Below are 17,206 nucleotides of genomic sequence, written 5' to 3'. Positions count from 1 at the left end.
TTATATTTCATATATATTTTCTATATTAGCTATATATTACTTTTAGGCATCCCTATTATACATATATGGGTCAACAATTTCCAAGTTTTGATTCCTTTTATGTCATTTCAGTCTCCCACTTAGGGTTTTCACTGATTTTAAATTCATCTCTCTGAATTGTAATAATACATGGTTGGTTCCTAGATCATTAGGAAATTTAAAAGATTGCTTAATAAAATCCAATTCCATCTCCTCCATTACGAGGTGAGTGATAGAAATAATCACTTATCAGTGTTCATGATCTTTTCATTACCAGTCATAAAAGCATTCAAATGTAAACCAGATTACTTTTTGGAATAAATGTCATGTACTAGTTACATTAGGAAAATTACTTAAAATCTTATTTTTTTAAAAAAACATTGCCTGCTACTTTCAACAAGGATGAAGTTGTTTTAAGAGTCTTAACATCAGGGGCACCTGGGTGGCTCAGTCATTAAGCATTTGCCTTGGCTCAGGTCATGATCCCAGGGTCCTGGGATTGAGCCCCACATCAGGCTCCCTGCTCCGTGGGAAGCCTGCTTCTCCCTCTCCCACTCCCCCTGCTTGTGTTCCTGCTCTTGCTGTCTCTCTCTCTGTCAAATATATAAATAAAAAAAAATTTTTTTTTTAAAGGGTCTTGGGACCCCTGGGTGGCTTATTCGTTAAGTGTCTGCCTTCGGCTCAGGTCATGATCTCAGGGTCCTGGGATCAAGTCCCACATCCAGGCTCCCTGCTCCGTGGGAAGCCTGCTTCTCCCTCTCCCACTCCCCCTGCTTATGTTCCCTCTCTAGCTATGTCTCTCTCTGTCAAATAAATAAATAAAAATCTTTAAAAAAGAAAAAAGAGTCTTAACATCAACTACATTGGAATTAAAATTTTTTAAAAATTTAAGGGGCACCTGGGTGGCTTAGTCGGTTAAGATCCAGCTCTTGATTATGGCTCAGGTCTTGATCTCAGGGTGGTGAGATTGAGCCTCACGATGGGCTCAGCGTGGAGTCTGCTGGAGATTCTCTCTCCCCCTGTGCCGCTCCCCCTGTGCGTGCGTGGGCACCCTCTCTCTCTCTTAAATAATAAATCTTTAAATTTTTTTTTTAAAAAGAGTCTTAACATAATAATTACTTTTGATCCATCATCTCTTTTCTGCGTATACATCCTCTGAATGTTTGCTTTATCCTAGAGTCAAGCTGTATAATGAAGATTTAAGGTTAAACCTTGTGGATAAAATCCTGCTGGGTAAGGGAACTCTAGTAGTGGGGGTTACCTAGGCAGATCATGAGGTGATTTTTATTTTTTGAATCTTTGGGAACATTTGTTTGGTTTGACAGTCATACGAAGGAATCAAATTCAGGTAATTACAGTTCTTCTGTCCTAATTGTTATGGCACTGTGGTAGGGGACCACATTAAGTGACTGCATAAAGATTATTTCCTAAGTTTTTTTTATCCACCCTCTCAATTTTTCTTTGAGATGAATAGAATAACAGGATTATCTAGGATACTCTGTGGTTATTGAAGAATGAATTTACTTCCATCTGGATTTACAATTCAGTAAGTACCTAAATTCTGTTTACTTCAAGACTCTGAGGATAGTCAAAACATTTCAATTAGGTGGGAAAACTTATGTGGAAGTATATGACCTAAAGTCTACGCTAGACTTTGCACACTGGTGGCCCACGGACCCAGTTCAGACCACAGACTATAGTTGGCTCAAATAGAGTTTGTTGGTTTTTTAAATTGAGTTAAAAATTGAGAGCTAGAAGTAAAAATTTAGGCTGGCTCTTATCACACAATTGGCAACATTTGGCTCTAGTTCCCACAGGGTAGCTGAGTATGAGTAGCTAAGTAGCTCCTTCCCCCTTTAGGCAAGACATGCACCAATGCTTAGCCCATTTTGTACAATAATTGGACACTGATAGAGATGTTTGGAACATATTACCTGAATCTGAATCTCAGAAAGTCTGTCTGGTGAACTTTAAAGTACCTTGAGATATTGGCTATAAAAATGAACTGTCTGTTTAAGGTTGAATAAATCATACATAGTTTTTAAGGAGACTTCCTGGGCTGGGTTAATTGGCCCTTTTTCTGTCCCTCTGTACCTCCCTAGTGACATTATGGAATTGATCTTCTAAAATTTATTATAAATATCTAATCGTATATCCCTGTAGTACCCTTTGAGCTCCTTCAAGCCACTGACCATGGGTTGTTTTTTGTTCTTAGCATCTAGTACCTGGTACACAGTAGGCATCCAAATGTTTGTTACTTTACTGTAACTTTAGAACAGGTGTTTTTGTTTTAGTAAAGCATTTGAGTGTGATCTGTTCTTATTTTGGTGAAAAAAATTACATAATAGCTGTTTCAATTTTAAAATTACAGGCAGCTCCTTTGGTTAAGGAGGATTTTTAAAGTTGTCTCAAATTTTCAGTTTTTCTGTTTTGAATTGAAAACCATACTTTCTGAGTGGAAACTACATTTATCATGGTGAGCACTGCATAATGTGTCTGTTGTGCGCCTGACACTAATACAATATTGTATGTTTTTTCATTTTATTTTAAAATAGTAATAATTTTTTAAACAAATCTCTTGCTTACCATTTAATTTTGCTTTTGCAGTGAACTAATTGGCAGTCTTCCAAATTCCCCTTATTTATTTATTTACATTCTTTAACCATTTGGGAGTTGGTTTTATTTTATATTACTAAAAGTGTTGCATGGCATCTAGCTTTTGTATTTTAAGTAAATTAAAATTAAAATGGTTTTTAGAAATTCCCAATATCTTTTTAGGATCATTTGTGATCTCTTGGATTAGAGATAGAAGTTTTTACTATGTGTTGTTATGTTAGGGTTTTCAAATAGTTTTGAAAAGTGGGAAAAGTCCTCTGCTGCTTATATGAGAATTTTATGTAAAGTTTTATTTAAAATCTCCTTAATGAAAACGTGAATCAATTTGCCTTTTCTAGTTATAGTCTCAGAGAACCAACATTGTGTAACCTAAATAGAGAATGTTGATGTTAATCACATTCACAGCATAAAAACAAGTAGCTATTCTTGGGTGGTTGGGTTGGAAATTTGCTTTTCATAATGACTGGTGGTGGTGGTTTTTCCTAGTTGTAATGTTTTAGGACTTTTAGATATTATATTTGGTCATTTTTGCTCTTTTATTTAATGCCATCTTCCTTTCACAAAAAAGTTTGGGGAGTCAAACCATGTTTTTAAAAACCTAAATGTCTCTAGGGAAAATGACTCCCTATAAAGTTAAATATAGTGCATATCTTAAGAGTGTCAATACCTTATATGTATCCTCAAGTCAGTTATTTTACTAGACTAGGTAGTTTCTCTAACTATAATACTAAGACCCCGCTTACTGAGGGCAAATACCACTGATAGAATCACAATACAGTTTTGCTTCTATTCCACATTTAGACATTTGGTTAGATTTTTAGCAGCGTGAAGTTGGTTCTTGTCTGTATCAAGATGACAAATTTAGGTGTTGGAAGGGTAGAAAATTAGGTAGTTAGGAACATGGGTGCTTAACAGCAAGATGAGACTGCTCTGGTTTATTCTCATATCCTTTTGTAGTCTGTTTCACTTACTGTAGTTCAATTTTAAATATTGTTTACCAGCTGCATTCAGTTTCTGTCATATAAACCTGAAATGTGCTAGAGAAAATAAGACAAAATAAATTCATTTTTCTGTTTATCTTTTAATTTAATATTTCAGGATCAGACTCGGCTTGTATTCCAGGCTCCGGGTGTCAGAAAATTTAAATAATGCACAACACTTAGGCTTATTTTCAATACCCTTCTTTTGTTATGGCCATTTAGACAAATTTTAGTGATGGTCGGAGGCTTCTAAATAGGAGGGCAGTAACTCCTGTAAATACCAATATCCAAATGGTGTCTCTCTGTTCCAGCCCATCGCAACAGTTTTAAAACCAGTTTTTGTTTTTGTTTTTGTTTTGTTTTGTTGCTTTGTTTTGTTTTTTAACAGGAGAGCCAGTGTAACTCCTTCAAGACTGGAGTGACACTCTGCATCTGCATCTGCCTCATGTGAGTTCTCATTTTGGCAGCAGCACTCTGCTAGGCTGGAACCTCTGTAGAGGTTTGCCCTTCCTTTTTCTAAAATCTATAAACTACTATACACAGTGTGTCTTGGTGGCAAAGGTAACAAGTGCATGAGAATTTTAGACTTCCCTGCAGAAAGATTCTGGCTCCTTTCGGAGACGGTCTCCTCTAACATAGGTTCTATCTTGTATGCACAACATTTCTCAAAACAGAGCCTGTAACTTTCATCCCCACAACACATAGTTGGTACTTTTTGGAGAACTGTGTTTTCCTTACAGATTATGGAGTAAGGAATATCTTTAAGTGCTCTCAGTAGCTTCAGCTTTCAAAGCTTTGGTGGTTCTCTTTATAGTCTAGTTACGTAACCCGAGAACACCGTGTACTGCTCTGGTGGCTGAAGCACTCTTTTTTGGACTCTGGCCCTTGAAATAACTTCTTCCTTTGTCTTTGAACTTCGGGTAAATTAGGTTAGGCCTGAGGACTTTTTCGAAGAAGAAATAAGCAGTGAATGTGTGAGGTTATGCTTACTCTGAACGTATTTTGGCTGTGTTTTGGAAAGTCAGTTGTAAGAATTGAGCTTGAAGTTATCATTTACTTGCCAGTTTTGCAAGAGAAATTGAAATTAGAGCCTTCGCAGCTGTGGAGAGGCCTAGAGCCATACAGTCGGAGGTGATGCATATGGTTCCCCACAGGTATCAAGGCTGACTTTGAAGGGCCTGGTAATTAAAAAAAGGGATTTTGCTTTTATTTATTTATTTTTCAAGGAATGGTGATACTTTGTAGGCTTTGGGACTAGTCATTTTTGCTACCAGGTCAGAACAAAGTGTGACTGTTCAATTCATTCCCAAGGGACACTTAGAACAAAACATCTAAACTTGTGATCTGTGCAGCTACAGTTCTGCTTCTCCAGCCCTGCTTGTACTGTATAGTGTTCTAGTGATGATTTAATGACCTGGGAATTTGTGTTACTGAAATGATTATCCGGGAAGCTTATGAGAAAATGTCAATAGCTTGTAGGTCTTTCTAATTAATATAGAGCTTAGTGAAATAGATAGTGTTGTCAAAGTGGAACTTGAACTCTCTTTGCTAAATCCATTCCCACCTGTGACTAGAGCAGTTTATTTTGGAGTAGGTGAAAGAAACTGGAGGGAGGGTAGTGTGTTTCAACACCTAGGCTTAAGTTTTGATGGCCTATGTAATCTAGACATTCATTTTTAACAGTGGTAGTATATCCCTCCGCAAAGAGCTTGGATGAGACTCAGGGAGCCCTAAATTCTGGTTTAAGTTTACATTTGTAGTTGCTATGTAACTTCAGGTCAGCAAATGGGGAAAATACATGGTATTTTTAGAAAGTACCCTAAACTCATTGGGTAAAAAGAAATTTAAAGTATTTATTTCTGTAGGTGGAATTTAGAAAGTCACCTCAGTTGAACACTTGGGAAGTTCTGTCCTGGAATAAAGATAAATGTGGCAAGCGTATAGTGTTTTATTTTCTGCTGTTTTAGGGTTTGTGCTGGCAAAATGGGGATTTGAGATATCTACCCCCCCATATTTTTTTTCTTCACTAAAAATTCTGAAAAAATAGATTTGGGTTTCAATCCAAAATGTCTCAAAAACACTGGTTTTAATCACCATTACTCCATCACTATAATTACCTGATCTCTAACTAGGAAAAATGGCTCATTTAGGGGTGAGCTTGGGTGGGGCTGATTAAGGTTTGTTTGGTTTTTTTTACTCCCATTCTTAAGGTGTATCCAGCAAATTATACTTCTGAAAAAAATTAATAATTGAAAATATTTTATATGGGCCAAATCCTATAAGAATGAATGTCAGTGGATTATCCAAATTAACTATACTGGAATTTTGTTTCATTAAATATTGTTTGAAATAAATGGGGCTTTGTTAGGATTGAGAATGTTTTTGTTTTATGGAAATTTTGTTAAAAGAGATTTACTCTCACTTGGAGTGGAAGCACAGTGTTGGGTGAGAGAGATTATTTTATATTCTCAGAATAATTCAGATTGACACCAGTCAATACTACTTTCCTGGTTTTATTATAATACACCAGCTCTTACTCTTTTAGTGTGTATGAACATACAAGCACTTCCTTTACCACAGTGTACATCATTTAGATTAAGAATTCCACACTCCTGAATTCCAAAAGGGGTTTTTTTGTTTGTTTGTTTGGGTGTTTTTTTTTTTTTTTGGTGGGAGAGGGTGACGATGGGTATGGAATTGAACAGAGAAAATATATAGCTGGTTTTGAGAATATTAGTGTAGCATTAGCATTAGATAATTTTTACCCCTGAGATGACAAAGAAATGACAGCTACTTTTGGCGTTGTTTTGAGGAGATGATACTCAAGCGCCTCCTTCTCCTAAAGGGCCTTAAAAATTTTAGGCTTTTTTAAATATGACAAATGTTTATTAAAAGATTCTGAAAGCTCACCTGCTTTTTTAACATTACAACTTAATTTTAAAATAACAGATACATACATTAATATGTTACAAGTTGTAAAAGTACAGAAGGTACACGAAAGTACACTTCCTTCCCCATCTCTTAGCTACTCAGGTCCCTTCTGTGGAGGTGACCAGTATTACTGGTTTCTTTTATGTAGTTCCAGAAATATTCTAAAAGATTGCTTTTGGCAAGGAAAAGTTAAATAGTACTCATTAAGATATTAGCACTAATTTGGGTCGGCAGACTAATTGCAGTGAAAAATCAGTTTGAGCCATAGACTATTAATTGTGGATAGAAGAACAACAGTAATATAATAATAATAACAACAACTGCATTATTGTGAGATAAAAGTGAATGGATTTTTTTTTGCCTCATTTGGCATTTAAAGATTGAAGTTCTTTTTTATTTTTCTTTTTAATACAGCTTACCCACTCCTAGAGACTGAATGAAAGATGCTTACCTAAATATTGCATTTGGAGGAAACCTATTTAAAGGAGCAACATTTTCTTTATGCTGAACTGCAGTGATGATTCTAAAAGTTTTTTTATTATAGAATATTTCAAAGATACATAATAGTAAGAAACCCCCATATTAAAAAATCCATTTTATTTCACCTGTAACAAATTCAGTAGGCTTTTTTGGTAGATAAGAATATATATATATTTTATACATACACTTGCATATACCCATCCTTCTATAATCACATCTCATAAAATGAGTCCTAATTCTTTTGTAAATGTGCATTTCCAGTTTTATTCAGAAATAATTGACATATATCACTGTATAAGTTTAAAGCATACAAAAAAATAAGGCATACAGCATGGTGGTTTGATTTACATATATTGGAAAATGATTACCATAATAGCTTCAGCTAACATCCATCATTTGATACAGGTAAAATAAAAAGAAAGAATAAAGGGAAAAAAATTTTTTTTCCTTGTGATGAGAATTCTTAGGGTTTACTCTCTTAACATTCCTGAGTGGTGTTAGCTAAAGTCCTCATATTGTCCGTTACATCCCTAGTACTTATTTGTGTTATAACTGGAAGTTTGTACCTTTTGATCACCTTCCTCCAATTCTCCCTCCCCCTACCCCCAGTCATAATTCTTTAATATCTAGTTCCCAGTACACATCCAGATTTTCCTAATTGTCCCAGACATGTCTTTTTATGGTTGATATTGCAGCAATAACTTAAAATGCAAATTTGATGGCTTTATGTTATTGTTAGTGCTGATAAGAAAACAAGTTAATCCTGATAAATAGAATCATATGCTGATTGGAGAAGGAGTATAAAGCAACTACCAAGCCAAACAGGGATTGTAAAAATAGACTGTTTGTTTTTTTTTAAAGCTCATTTTGAAGGATTCCTACACCAATTGTACACATCAGTGAAGCTTTCAACATATATAGACCTCTCTACTGGGTTAATATCACAGCTGTGCATATTAGTTCCTTTTTCTGCCTTTAGATGTGGGCATGAAAGAACAGATAAAGGGAAAAATGTTAAGTTTTCCTAAGAAATTTCCTAAGAAATGAAAGAATTATTCTGAAATGTCTGATAATTCATCTTGTTGCTCTTGCTCCTATGAAAATATGACCTGTTTCCACAGACTAACAGTTGTGTTCTGTGGCTTTTCGGGGCACTACAAAACATGGAGTTTGAGGGACGATAAGAAAATGGCATATTTAGGAAGAGGGAAGAGTTGGGAAAGAGTAGAAATTCACTCATTTGTCCTTATTTTCATTGACTATTATTATAATGAGAACCTCTTCTTTGTACAGTATACAAGTCCCCGGAGTATGAGTCGCTTGGCTTTGAGCTAACTGTGGAGAGATTAGTTTCTATTGGCTACCCTCAGGAACTGCTCAGCTTTGCTTATGATTCTACATTCCCTACCAGGTAACTTTTCAAGATTTTTTTGGATTAAAATCCTTCCCTCTATCCCCCAAATTAATAATTCCAAATGTATCTCTGACTATGCCCACCCTTAAAGAAAAGAACCAAAAAAGATTCTTTGGTTTGTTTCTGGTTGTTTTTTTGGTTAATGTCAATTCTAAAATTACTATGGACTTTTCACGTACACCGTATCTTTTCTCTTCTTGAATTGAGCTTAGTTTATTGTCACTGAAGATCTATTTATGGGAAAGAAGAAAGATGATTAAAACTGATGGGCAGTAATCACAGATACTCCTACCTTTGCTCTTGGAGAGTAGTTACATGCTTTACTAATACACTTCACTTGGTCATCAGGAGCCTTCTTGGCAGTTTGCTTTTTTGGATTTGATAGGGAAGATTTAAGATTAAGAAAATGGTATTTGAGATGCCATCATATATGTCCCATATAGAGCATCTATTAGAGGAAAATATAAGCCAACTCATTTGTCCAAGGAAATTAAAAGACTCTTTTAGAATAGAACCACTGTATTAAGAGGAATTATAGTTCATACCTTGTTTAAGCTCTTACTCCTTACAGAAAACAGTTGTGATTATTTAGAGTAAATACTTTTTAATCTGCTCTGGGTTTAGTTTTTAAGATTTTATTCACTCACTTCAGCCTCCAGGATTATATTGTTTGGGGATGTGCTTGAGTTGTCATAAAGCTTGAATAAGATGGCACTGGTTTATAATGACTGAGTAATAATACTACATAAGATTGTTGCCTGTATTATTTTTATATTACTGTTAATGTCTTCATTTTCACATAGGGGACTTGTTTTTGATACACTATATGGAAATCTTTTGAAAGTTGATGCCTATGGAAACCTTTTGGTCTGTGCACATGGATTTAACTTCATAAGAGGGTGAGTACATAGAACCTTTAGCCTCTTTCTAGTGTTTTTATAGTGAAACAATATGAAGATCACCTTGTCTCCCCAGATGTAATATACTTTCCTGTTACCTCATCATTAAAGAGCAACTCTTTGCATAAGGATACTTAACAATTATTTATCAGGTAGTTAGGACCCAAACTGACTTATAAATATAGTTATATAGTTTGCATTTTGTGTAAATTAAGTGGTTTCTAATTGTACAGCATCCAACAAAGCTAATCTTGAAACTTGCCCAAAAAGAACTGTAGGAGCTTTGACTTATTTGAAATTCTAAGATTTTTATTTTCTCCTTTTTAATACAGTTCTCAGGTAGCTGCTCAGAAGAGGTATGTATATAAAAGTGCTTTGAAAAATTTGAAACTACAACAGTGTAAATACTAAGATTTTTAATAGCTAATTATTATTTTTTAATCTAATGAATAGCTTCAGATATTTGGTCATGTGATTAAAATTTTTAAAAACATGGGTTAAAAATGAATAAGGGTGATAATATTTAAAACAAGTAAGAGTAAGCTTTATTTTAATAATCAGAATATTTCCACTATTCTCACTAATTTGGACTTTCCACCCTAGTAAACAGCAGATAAAATTTAGTGTCCACTGTTTTGGTGAAACATCCCAATTTTTTCTTTAAAAATCACAATACCACAATTTGATACTTTCTGTCGTGTGGCTTTACAATTGTACATTTTCTCCACTATTATACTACCTAATTTACTACTGACACTGTATTAGGGACAAAGCAACTCTTTTTTTTCTTAAAGATTTTATTTATTTGACAGAGAGAGACACAGCGAGAGAGGGAACACAAGCAGGGGGAGTGGGAGAGGGAGAAGCAGGCTTCCTGCTGAGCAGGGAGCCTGATGCGGGGCTCGATCCCAGGACCCTGGTATCATGACCTGAGCCGAAGACAGAGGCTTAACTGACTGAGCCACCCAGGAGCCCCAGGGATGGAGCAACTCTTAAAACCAAAATAGATTATGTGTCGGTCTCTCATAACTCTTCTGTATGTTATTCTCAAAGGCAAAGTAGTAAAAACCACATGGTCCACATTGAAACTTTTAAAGAGACAATATCTTTTTGGTAAATACTTTTTGTGATAAGCACAAACTAACTGTACCAGAGTATCCTTTAAATCTGAGGTTACAGCAATGCCCTATTTGGAAGTGAAGCATCTGATATAAGACTTTCCAGCTCGAAGATTTCCAAGTATACAAAGTGAGAACAGTGTGAAGTAAATACCCCATCTTGACACATCTGGGCAGGCCTGTGATTATATCTGCCTTTCTTTCACTGTTCCTCTCATGAGGGAGGGGTTTGTTCAAGATTCATGAATATCAGGAGACAGGATTAGAATGTGAAGCTATTGCAAATAATGCTAGCAACCTAAGCTATTTTATATGTGGATATTGTACCATAACTCAAAATCCCAGTGAAGATAAACCGAGGTTCTATTTATTAATGTCTGAAAAGGGGTTTTTGTGTTATGGGGAGGGGTAGTTCAAGAAGAAAAAGGAAGGGAAGTTGTTCTATAAATTAGTACTGCAATTAGATTTACTAACTCAAGATCCACAGACCCTCTTTCTTTCCTCAAATAAACCAGTGAAGTTTCCAAATAGCTCCTTTGGAAGAACATTTAGTAGTGAGTGTTTCAAAAATAAGCCATTTACGGGTAATGCAGAATCATTCAAACAACACATGCTGTACAGTCTTCAGAGTCAAAAGGAAAAGCCTGTGGAAGAGGAGGGATTGAGGATGGAGGGAGAGGGAAAGTGAGCTATTGAAGTAATACTGGTGGACAAGGCTGGAAGGGAGGTTAGGGCCACATCAGGCATAACCTTACATGCCTTGCCAGTGAGTTGGGGCCTCTTTTTTGGACAATGGCAAAGACCTTTAAAGTTTTAGAGCAGGATAATATTGAGAGCAAATCTTTATTCTGCAAGTCACAGAAAGTTAGCAGTATTCTGTACTGTTACTGTTTTCCTCCCAACTCCCAAGTCTAGCATTCCTTCCTTCTTAATTTTTATTTTAAATATATGCTAGCCTGATCTGACCTTTTTTTTTTTAAGATTTTATTGATTTATTTGACAGAGAGAGACACAGTGAGAGAGGGAACACAAGCAGGGGGAGTGGGAGAGGGAGAAGCAGGCTTCCCGCTGAGCAGGAAGCCCGATGTGGGGCTCGATCCCAGGATCCCGAGATCGTGACCTGAGCTGAAGGCATATGCTCAACTACTGAGCCACTCAGGTGCCCCTAGCCTGATTTGATTCTTAATTTAAACAAAATGTCATTGCTAACTATATTTATAAGTCAGTTTGGGTTCTAATTGCCTAATAACTGTTAACTATCCTTATGTAAAAGAATTACTCTTTAACAATGAGGGAATAGGAAAGTCTATCTAAGGAGACAGTGTCATCTTACTAAACATGACTGAGGAAAACACATCATTACTATTCCCTTCCACCTTAATTTTCATTACAGAAAACCTTAAAAGGCTAGAAAATGAGATATTCTACAAAGTTATTCCTTACTGGGAACTCTTATTTCAGAAGGTGACTAAGACCAGGAGCTAATATGATTTTCTATTCCTAACTAGAGTCTGTGCCATTGGGAGTTAACAGACCCAAGTAGGAATTTACCCAGATTACTCTGATATGAACTTTAAATTTGATGTCCTTTATTTAGAGTACTTATCTCTATATATTCATTGTGAGAACTGTGCATTTTTTAAATATTTTATTTTTAAGCACGCTCTACACCCAACATGGGGCTCAAACTCACAACCCCAAGATCCAGAGTCGCACGCTCCACCTAGTGAACCAGCCAGGCGCCCTGAGAATTGTGCCTTTTTATATTTTAGTTTTTCTTCTTTTGGGTTTCTCTATACTATTTTTGTTTATTAATTCTATCCCCTTCCTCTTCTTGGAGTGTTTCATTTCACTCTCCAGGATTCTTGAGCATCTCTAACAACTTTTATCCGTTTGCTGGTTTTCCTTTTAACCCTAAATGTCCTCCATGGGTCTGTTCTGTCTTTTTTTCCTCTGCACTGCAAGTGGCCTCATCTACTGTAAGTCTTCATGACTTCATCTGTTACCTGTGTGTAGATGACCCCAGTTCTCTCTGAAGTCTGAATCTCTGTTTTAAGTTCTTGACCTTTATTACTAATTGCCTATAAAAATCTGTTTACTTTGAACTTAATGTATCCAAAATAGAATTCCTCTTACATCTACTTCTTATCCAGTTTTCATATTGCTATTAAGGATACCACCACCCTCTCAGGGACACCTTCATGTGAGCATCATCATCTTTGACTCTGATGTCCCTCATCTGCCACAGCCAGTCAGTTGCCTGGTCTTGGCCTTGGCAGTCTCTCACGATTAATGCTTCCCTTTAATTTCTTGTGCCACCACTCTAGGATAGACCCCACCTGCTCTCATCTGGAAGACTACAATAACCACTTAACTGATTTCCCAGTCCTTTTTGTCAGTTAGTTTTTGCTGCATAATAAATTACTTCAAAACTTAGTGGCTTAAAACAGTGACCACTTTATTTAGCTCAAAATTCTGAGAGTCATCTGGGCAGTTCTGGGGTTGTTCTGCTGGTCTGGCATGGCCTCACTCACATGTCTGGCATTTGGCAGCCTGTGGCTGGGGTGCCTCATTTCTGTGTGTAGTCTTTTATCTTCCAGCAGGTTATGTCACTCATTTACTCAGTAGTCTCAGAGGTGCAAGTGCAGCAAGAGTAGGCAAGCCCCAATATGCAAGTGTTTTCCAAGCCTCTGCTTGGATACCTAGTTGCTGCTACTCAAGCCTGTATTTGAGAAATAGACTGAGCCTCTTAATCAGAGGAAGTACAAAGTCACACATTACAATGCACAGGGAGAATTTGTAGCCATTTTTGCAACATAATCACATTTCTTTCTTCTTTTTATCCTAAAACTGTTACTAGCTGAATATTTTTATAATTCAGCTCTGATGTTTTATCCCTTTGCTTAAAAACTGTCAGTGGCAAAAACCAACCAAACACACACAAAAAAACAAAAAATACCCGAAGCCTATCAGTGGCACTCTTTTGCCCCTAAATGAAAAATAACAATAGCATGATCTGCCTCAATTCATCTTTCTAGCTTTATTTTCCTCTGCTCCCCTCGCTCTTCTCCAGTTGGACTAGTATTTGAATTGGTCTACCTAGTCTTTAAGGACTAGCTCCTATGCCCCCTTTTTCATGAATCCTTCATAGATTTCCCTTTCCTCACTCCCACATTCACTTTTTTTCTACCCCTTTAGTTGAAATGGTCCCCTTTTCATTTTCTCATAGCTCTCTGCACCTTTCTTGAGGCAGTTGTGATTTTTTTTTTTTTTTTAACCTGGTGATAATTGTTTGTGTATGTGACTCACCTCCCTTACCAGACTGAGAACTTTTTAAGGGCTGGAACCCGAGCTTGTTTATCTTCGTAGCTACTCATGTGTAATACTTAGAACCCTTCCTTGAATGTAGCCACCAACATATTTGAATGAATTTTTGAATGATGAAATTTCTGATAATTATTTACAGTGTTCATTTCTTGAATATCAGTTAATTTAAAGTTTTTTCTTTCAGACCAGAAACTAGAGAGCAGTATCCAAATAAATTTATCCAACGAGATGACACTGAAAGATTTTACATTCTGAACACACTATTCAATCTACCAGGTAGACTCATTCTGTGCTTATTTATTACGGATGCTTTCCCTTCTTTTTATGATCATTTGTCTTTGCTCAAGGGAGATAATGAAATAAGTTTGAATTATCTCACTTATAGCTTATGAATATCTATTCTTCATTTTTCAGAGACCTACCTGTTGGCCTGCCTTGTAGATTTTTTTACTAATTGTCCTAGATATACCAGGTATGTATATGGTATAATTTTCTTTTTCCAGTTGATTTTTTAAAATTAATGTACAGGGTTTTAGAGAACTGGCCATTGTAGGTCTTTTCTGCTTTTCTGAAGTGAATTTAGTGCTAGTGAGAGATGCCACATTGCCAGCCCGAGAGATGGGACAGCACCAGGAGCTCCATGCAGGCTCTCACCTCCCACTCGGCCCCTCTCCTTGCCAGTGTGCTGCAGCCATGTTTGGAAGGGACCACTTCTGATTGGCTTCTCCTGGGAATGAAGACGGCCAGCAGAGGTGCTAATTGTGACAACTGAGTGGGAGGTTTGTGTGATGATTATCTGTCCAAGCAGAATTACACTGAAACCCCCAACTCATTTCACAGCAGCTGCCCAGGAGCCATTCAGGTGTGGTAATTTAGTTTTATTCCCAGGCCCAGCGAGATTTGATTGAGGAGTAAATATGGTTTATCCTCCCTGAAGTAAAATTGTGTTTAAGTCTTGAACAAGTTATCCTCTCCTTTTTTAGGGGGAATTGTATAACCACTGCTGGAAGTTCAGCCATGTGTGTCAGAGTCTGCTAATTTCTTATCCTCTCTAGGCCTTATCTACTTCAAGGCACTAAATCTGGTGGAGCACCAAGTCACTAAACTAAATAGAAAATAGGCCAAAGCTTTGTACCTAGAGATGACGTCAGAAGAGTCAGGATGAAGAGAACCTAAATTACCAGTTTTAAGTTTTAAATGTTTCTTTGATGGGAACCTGTTTCTTAAAAGTGATGAATAAAAGAACATGATATTTTTGGAACTGACCTTTTAGCTTCCACTTCAGTATATTATTCTATCACTTTATATTTGTTCACAATTATTGTATTCCATTGAACACTATAGTTCTGTCCGGTGGTCAAAATGGGAGTAATTATTTTCCTAATTAGCCACAGTGTTTATCCATGTGATAATGGAACCTTTGGGTCCCCGGGGCAGTGTGTGATGTTCATCTTATTTACCCTCTTTTGGATTCCCTGTCATGTTCTTTTCATCTTTGTATAGCTGTGAAACAGGATTTAAAGATGGGGACCTCTTCATGTCTTACCGAAGTATGTTCCAGGATGTAAGAGATGCTGTCGACTGGGTTCATTACAAGGTACCTAGGAGCCTCTGCTTCACCTTTTCACTCTATGGCTTGTGTTTTATGGTCTGACGTTTACTTTTCAAGCACAAATAGAGCAGAATTTTTCCTCTATTTAAAAAAATAAAAAAATGGATTTGCCTCCTCGTGACAGCTCTCTAAAATATTGGTGCTCCTCTCTTTGGCTGTCCTGCTTTCAGAAGTAATGCTGATATTTCCTTAGTGATAGTGCTTGGCTTCTAGCTTTTATTTCAGTTTATATTTCCCAAACTTAGAAGAGATTTTAGTGTTAAGATTATACTTAACCCTACTCTTTGAGGATGATTATGGGCTATCTGTTTTTTTCCAAATACCTTCTGCTTGACTAATAACACTAGTTAATATCACATTTGCTATAAATTTACTGAATAAAATATGAAATTCCTTTTGGTTTCTAGTTTAAAATAAAAATAGTTTTATATTTTAAATACATTTTGGAGGCAGAGTCACAGCAAATCACATCTGCTGCTTTATCATGGCCCTCTCTAGTTTATCTACTTTTCCATTTTGGTAAATACTTAAGAAATGCATTTGGGTTGATAGTAGACATAATTTTTCTTATAAACTGTTAAAAAACTGATTTTGTTCTTTTTTTTCTTCTTCCTCTAGGGCTCCCTTAAGGAAAAGACAGTTGAAAATCTTGAGAAATATGTAGTCAAAGATGTAAGTAATAAATCATGGAAATGAATAACAAGCCTATTTATAATGAAATGGACAAGTACAATGGACTTTGTGTTGATATATGTCAAGTATAATTACCAGGAATTTTCAGCCAGTACAGTTTTTTCTGTTTGTTCATAGGCAAGAAGATCCAGTATTTCATTTGTCCTTTTAGCTCTAATGATAATAGCAGCTAGAGTAGTTACTGTGTGCACATCACTAAGTGATTATGTGCCATTTTATCTTCCATAGAACCCTGAGGGTCGGTATTGTTACCTCTGTTTTATAGATACACTGAGGAACAGAGGTTACATAATTTGCCCAAGTTCATACAGTTAGTAAGGGGTAAGGCCATAGGTCACACCTGAATGTGATCCAAATCATAACCAGAGCTCTAGATAATCTAAAAAATATACATATATGTGACCATTATTTGGTTAAATCAACAGGGAATAATAAGGAAAGCTTTAAAATTCCTTGAAGGATTTTTAAAATCTGTAGTTTAGTTAATAGAATTTAATTTAGAATAGAATTAAGAGTTTAATAGTTTAATAGAATTGTACCAATGTTAATTTCTTAGTTTTGATCATTGTACTATGGTTATGTTAAGATCTGAATATTAAGGGAAGCTAGATGAAGAATATATTGAACGTACTATTTCCCCGACTTTTCTGTAAGTCTGGAATTACTTTAAAGATTTTATTTATTTGTTTGTTTATTTCTATGTGGGAGTGAGTGAGAGAGTGTGCCCACAAGCTGGGGGGAGGAGCAGAGGAGGTGAGAGAGGGTGAGAGAGTCTCGAGCAGACTCTGTGCTGAGCACGGAGCCCTATGTGGGGCTCGATCCTACAACCCTGAGATCACGACCTGAGCTGAAACCAAGAGTCAGCCGCTTAACCAACTCAGCCACCCAGGCACCTCATGTCTGGAATTACTTTATTTTATTTTATAGTTTTTAAAATATTTTACTTATTTGTCAGAGAGAGAGCAAAAGCAGGGGGAGTGGCAGGCAAGGGGAGAAGCAGGCTCCCCGTTGAGCAGGGAGCCCAATGCAGGGCTCCATCCCAGGCCCCTGGGATCATGACCTGAGCTGAAGGCAGATGCTTAGCTGACTGAACCACCCAGGCGTCCCTGGAATTATTT

General features: G+C 36.5%; 1 protein-coding gene across 4 annotated transcripts in view; it reads left to right on the top strand.

Moving 5' to 3' along the window:
* The window catches only part of NT5C2 (5'-nucleotidase, cytosolic II), a 141,413-nt gene that overhangs the window by 111,969 nt on the left and 12,238 nt on the right, over window positions 1–17,206 (top strand). For 2 of the 4 annotated variants that reach the window (XM_035724147.1, XM_027591620.2), the window contains exons 4-10: window positions 8,319–8,436; window positions 9,243–9,338; window positions 9,671–9,694; window positions 13,968–14,059; window positions 14,198–14,255; window positions 15,287–15,380; window positions 16,014–16,067. In XM_035724147.1, the coding sequence (XP_035580040.1) occupies window positions 8,319–8,436; window positions 9,243–9,338; window positions 9,671–9,694; window positions 13,968–14,059; window positions 14,198–14,255; window positions 15,287–15,380; window positions 16,014–16,067 (536 nt within the window). Of the gene's footprint in view, window positions 1–8,318; window positions 8,437–9,242; window positions 9,339–9,670; window positions 9,695–13,967; window positions 14,060–14,197; window positions 14,256–14,440; window positions 14,563–15,286; window positions 15,381–16,013; window positions 16,068–17,206 lie in introns of those variants that run through there. The other 2 variants (XM_027591628.2, XM_035724148.1) reach the window with 2 other exon arrangements.

This window comes from Zalophus californianus, chromosome 15, assembly GCF_009762305.2.
Source record: "Zalophus californianus isolate mZalCal1 chromosome 15, mZalCal1.pri.v2, whole genome shotgun sequence".
NCBI classification, from domain to species: Eukaryota; Metazoa; Chordata; class Mammalia; order Carnivora; family Otariidae; genus Zalophus; species Zalophus californianus.
This window is presented reverse-complemented; position numbering and strand designations above follow the sequence as displayed.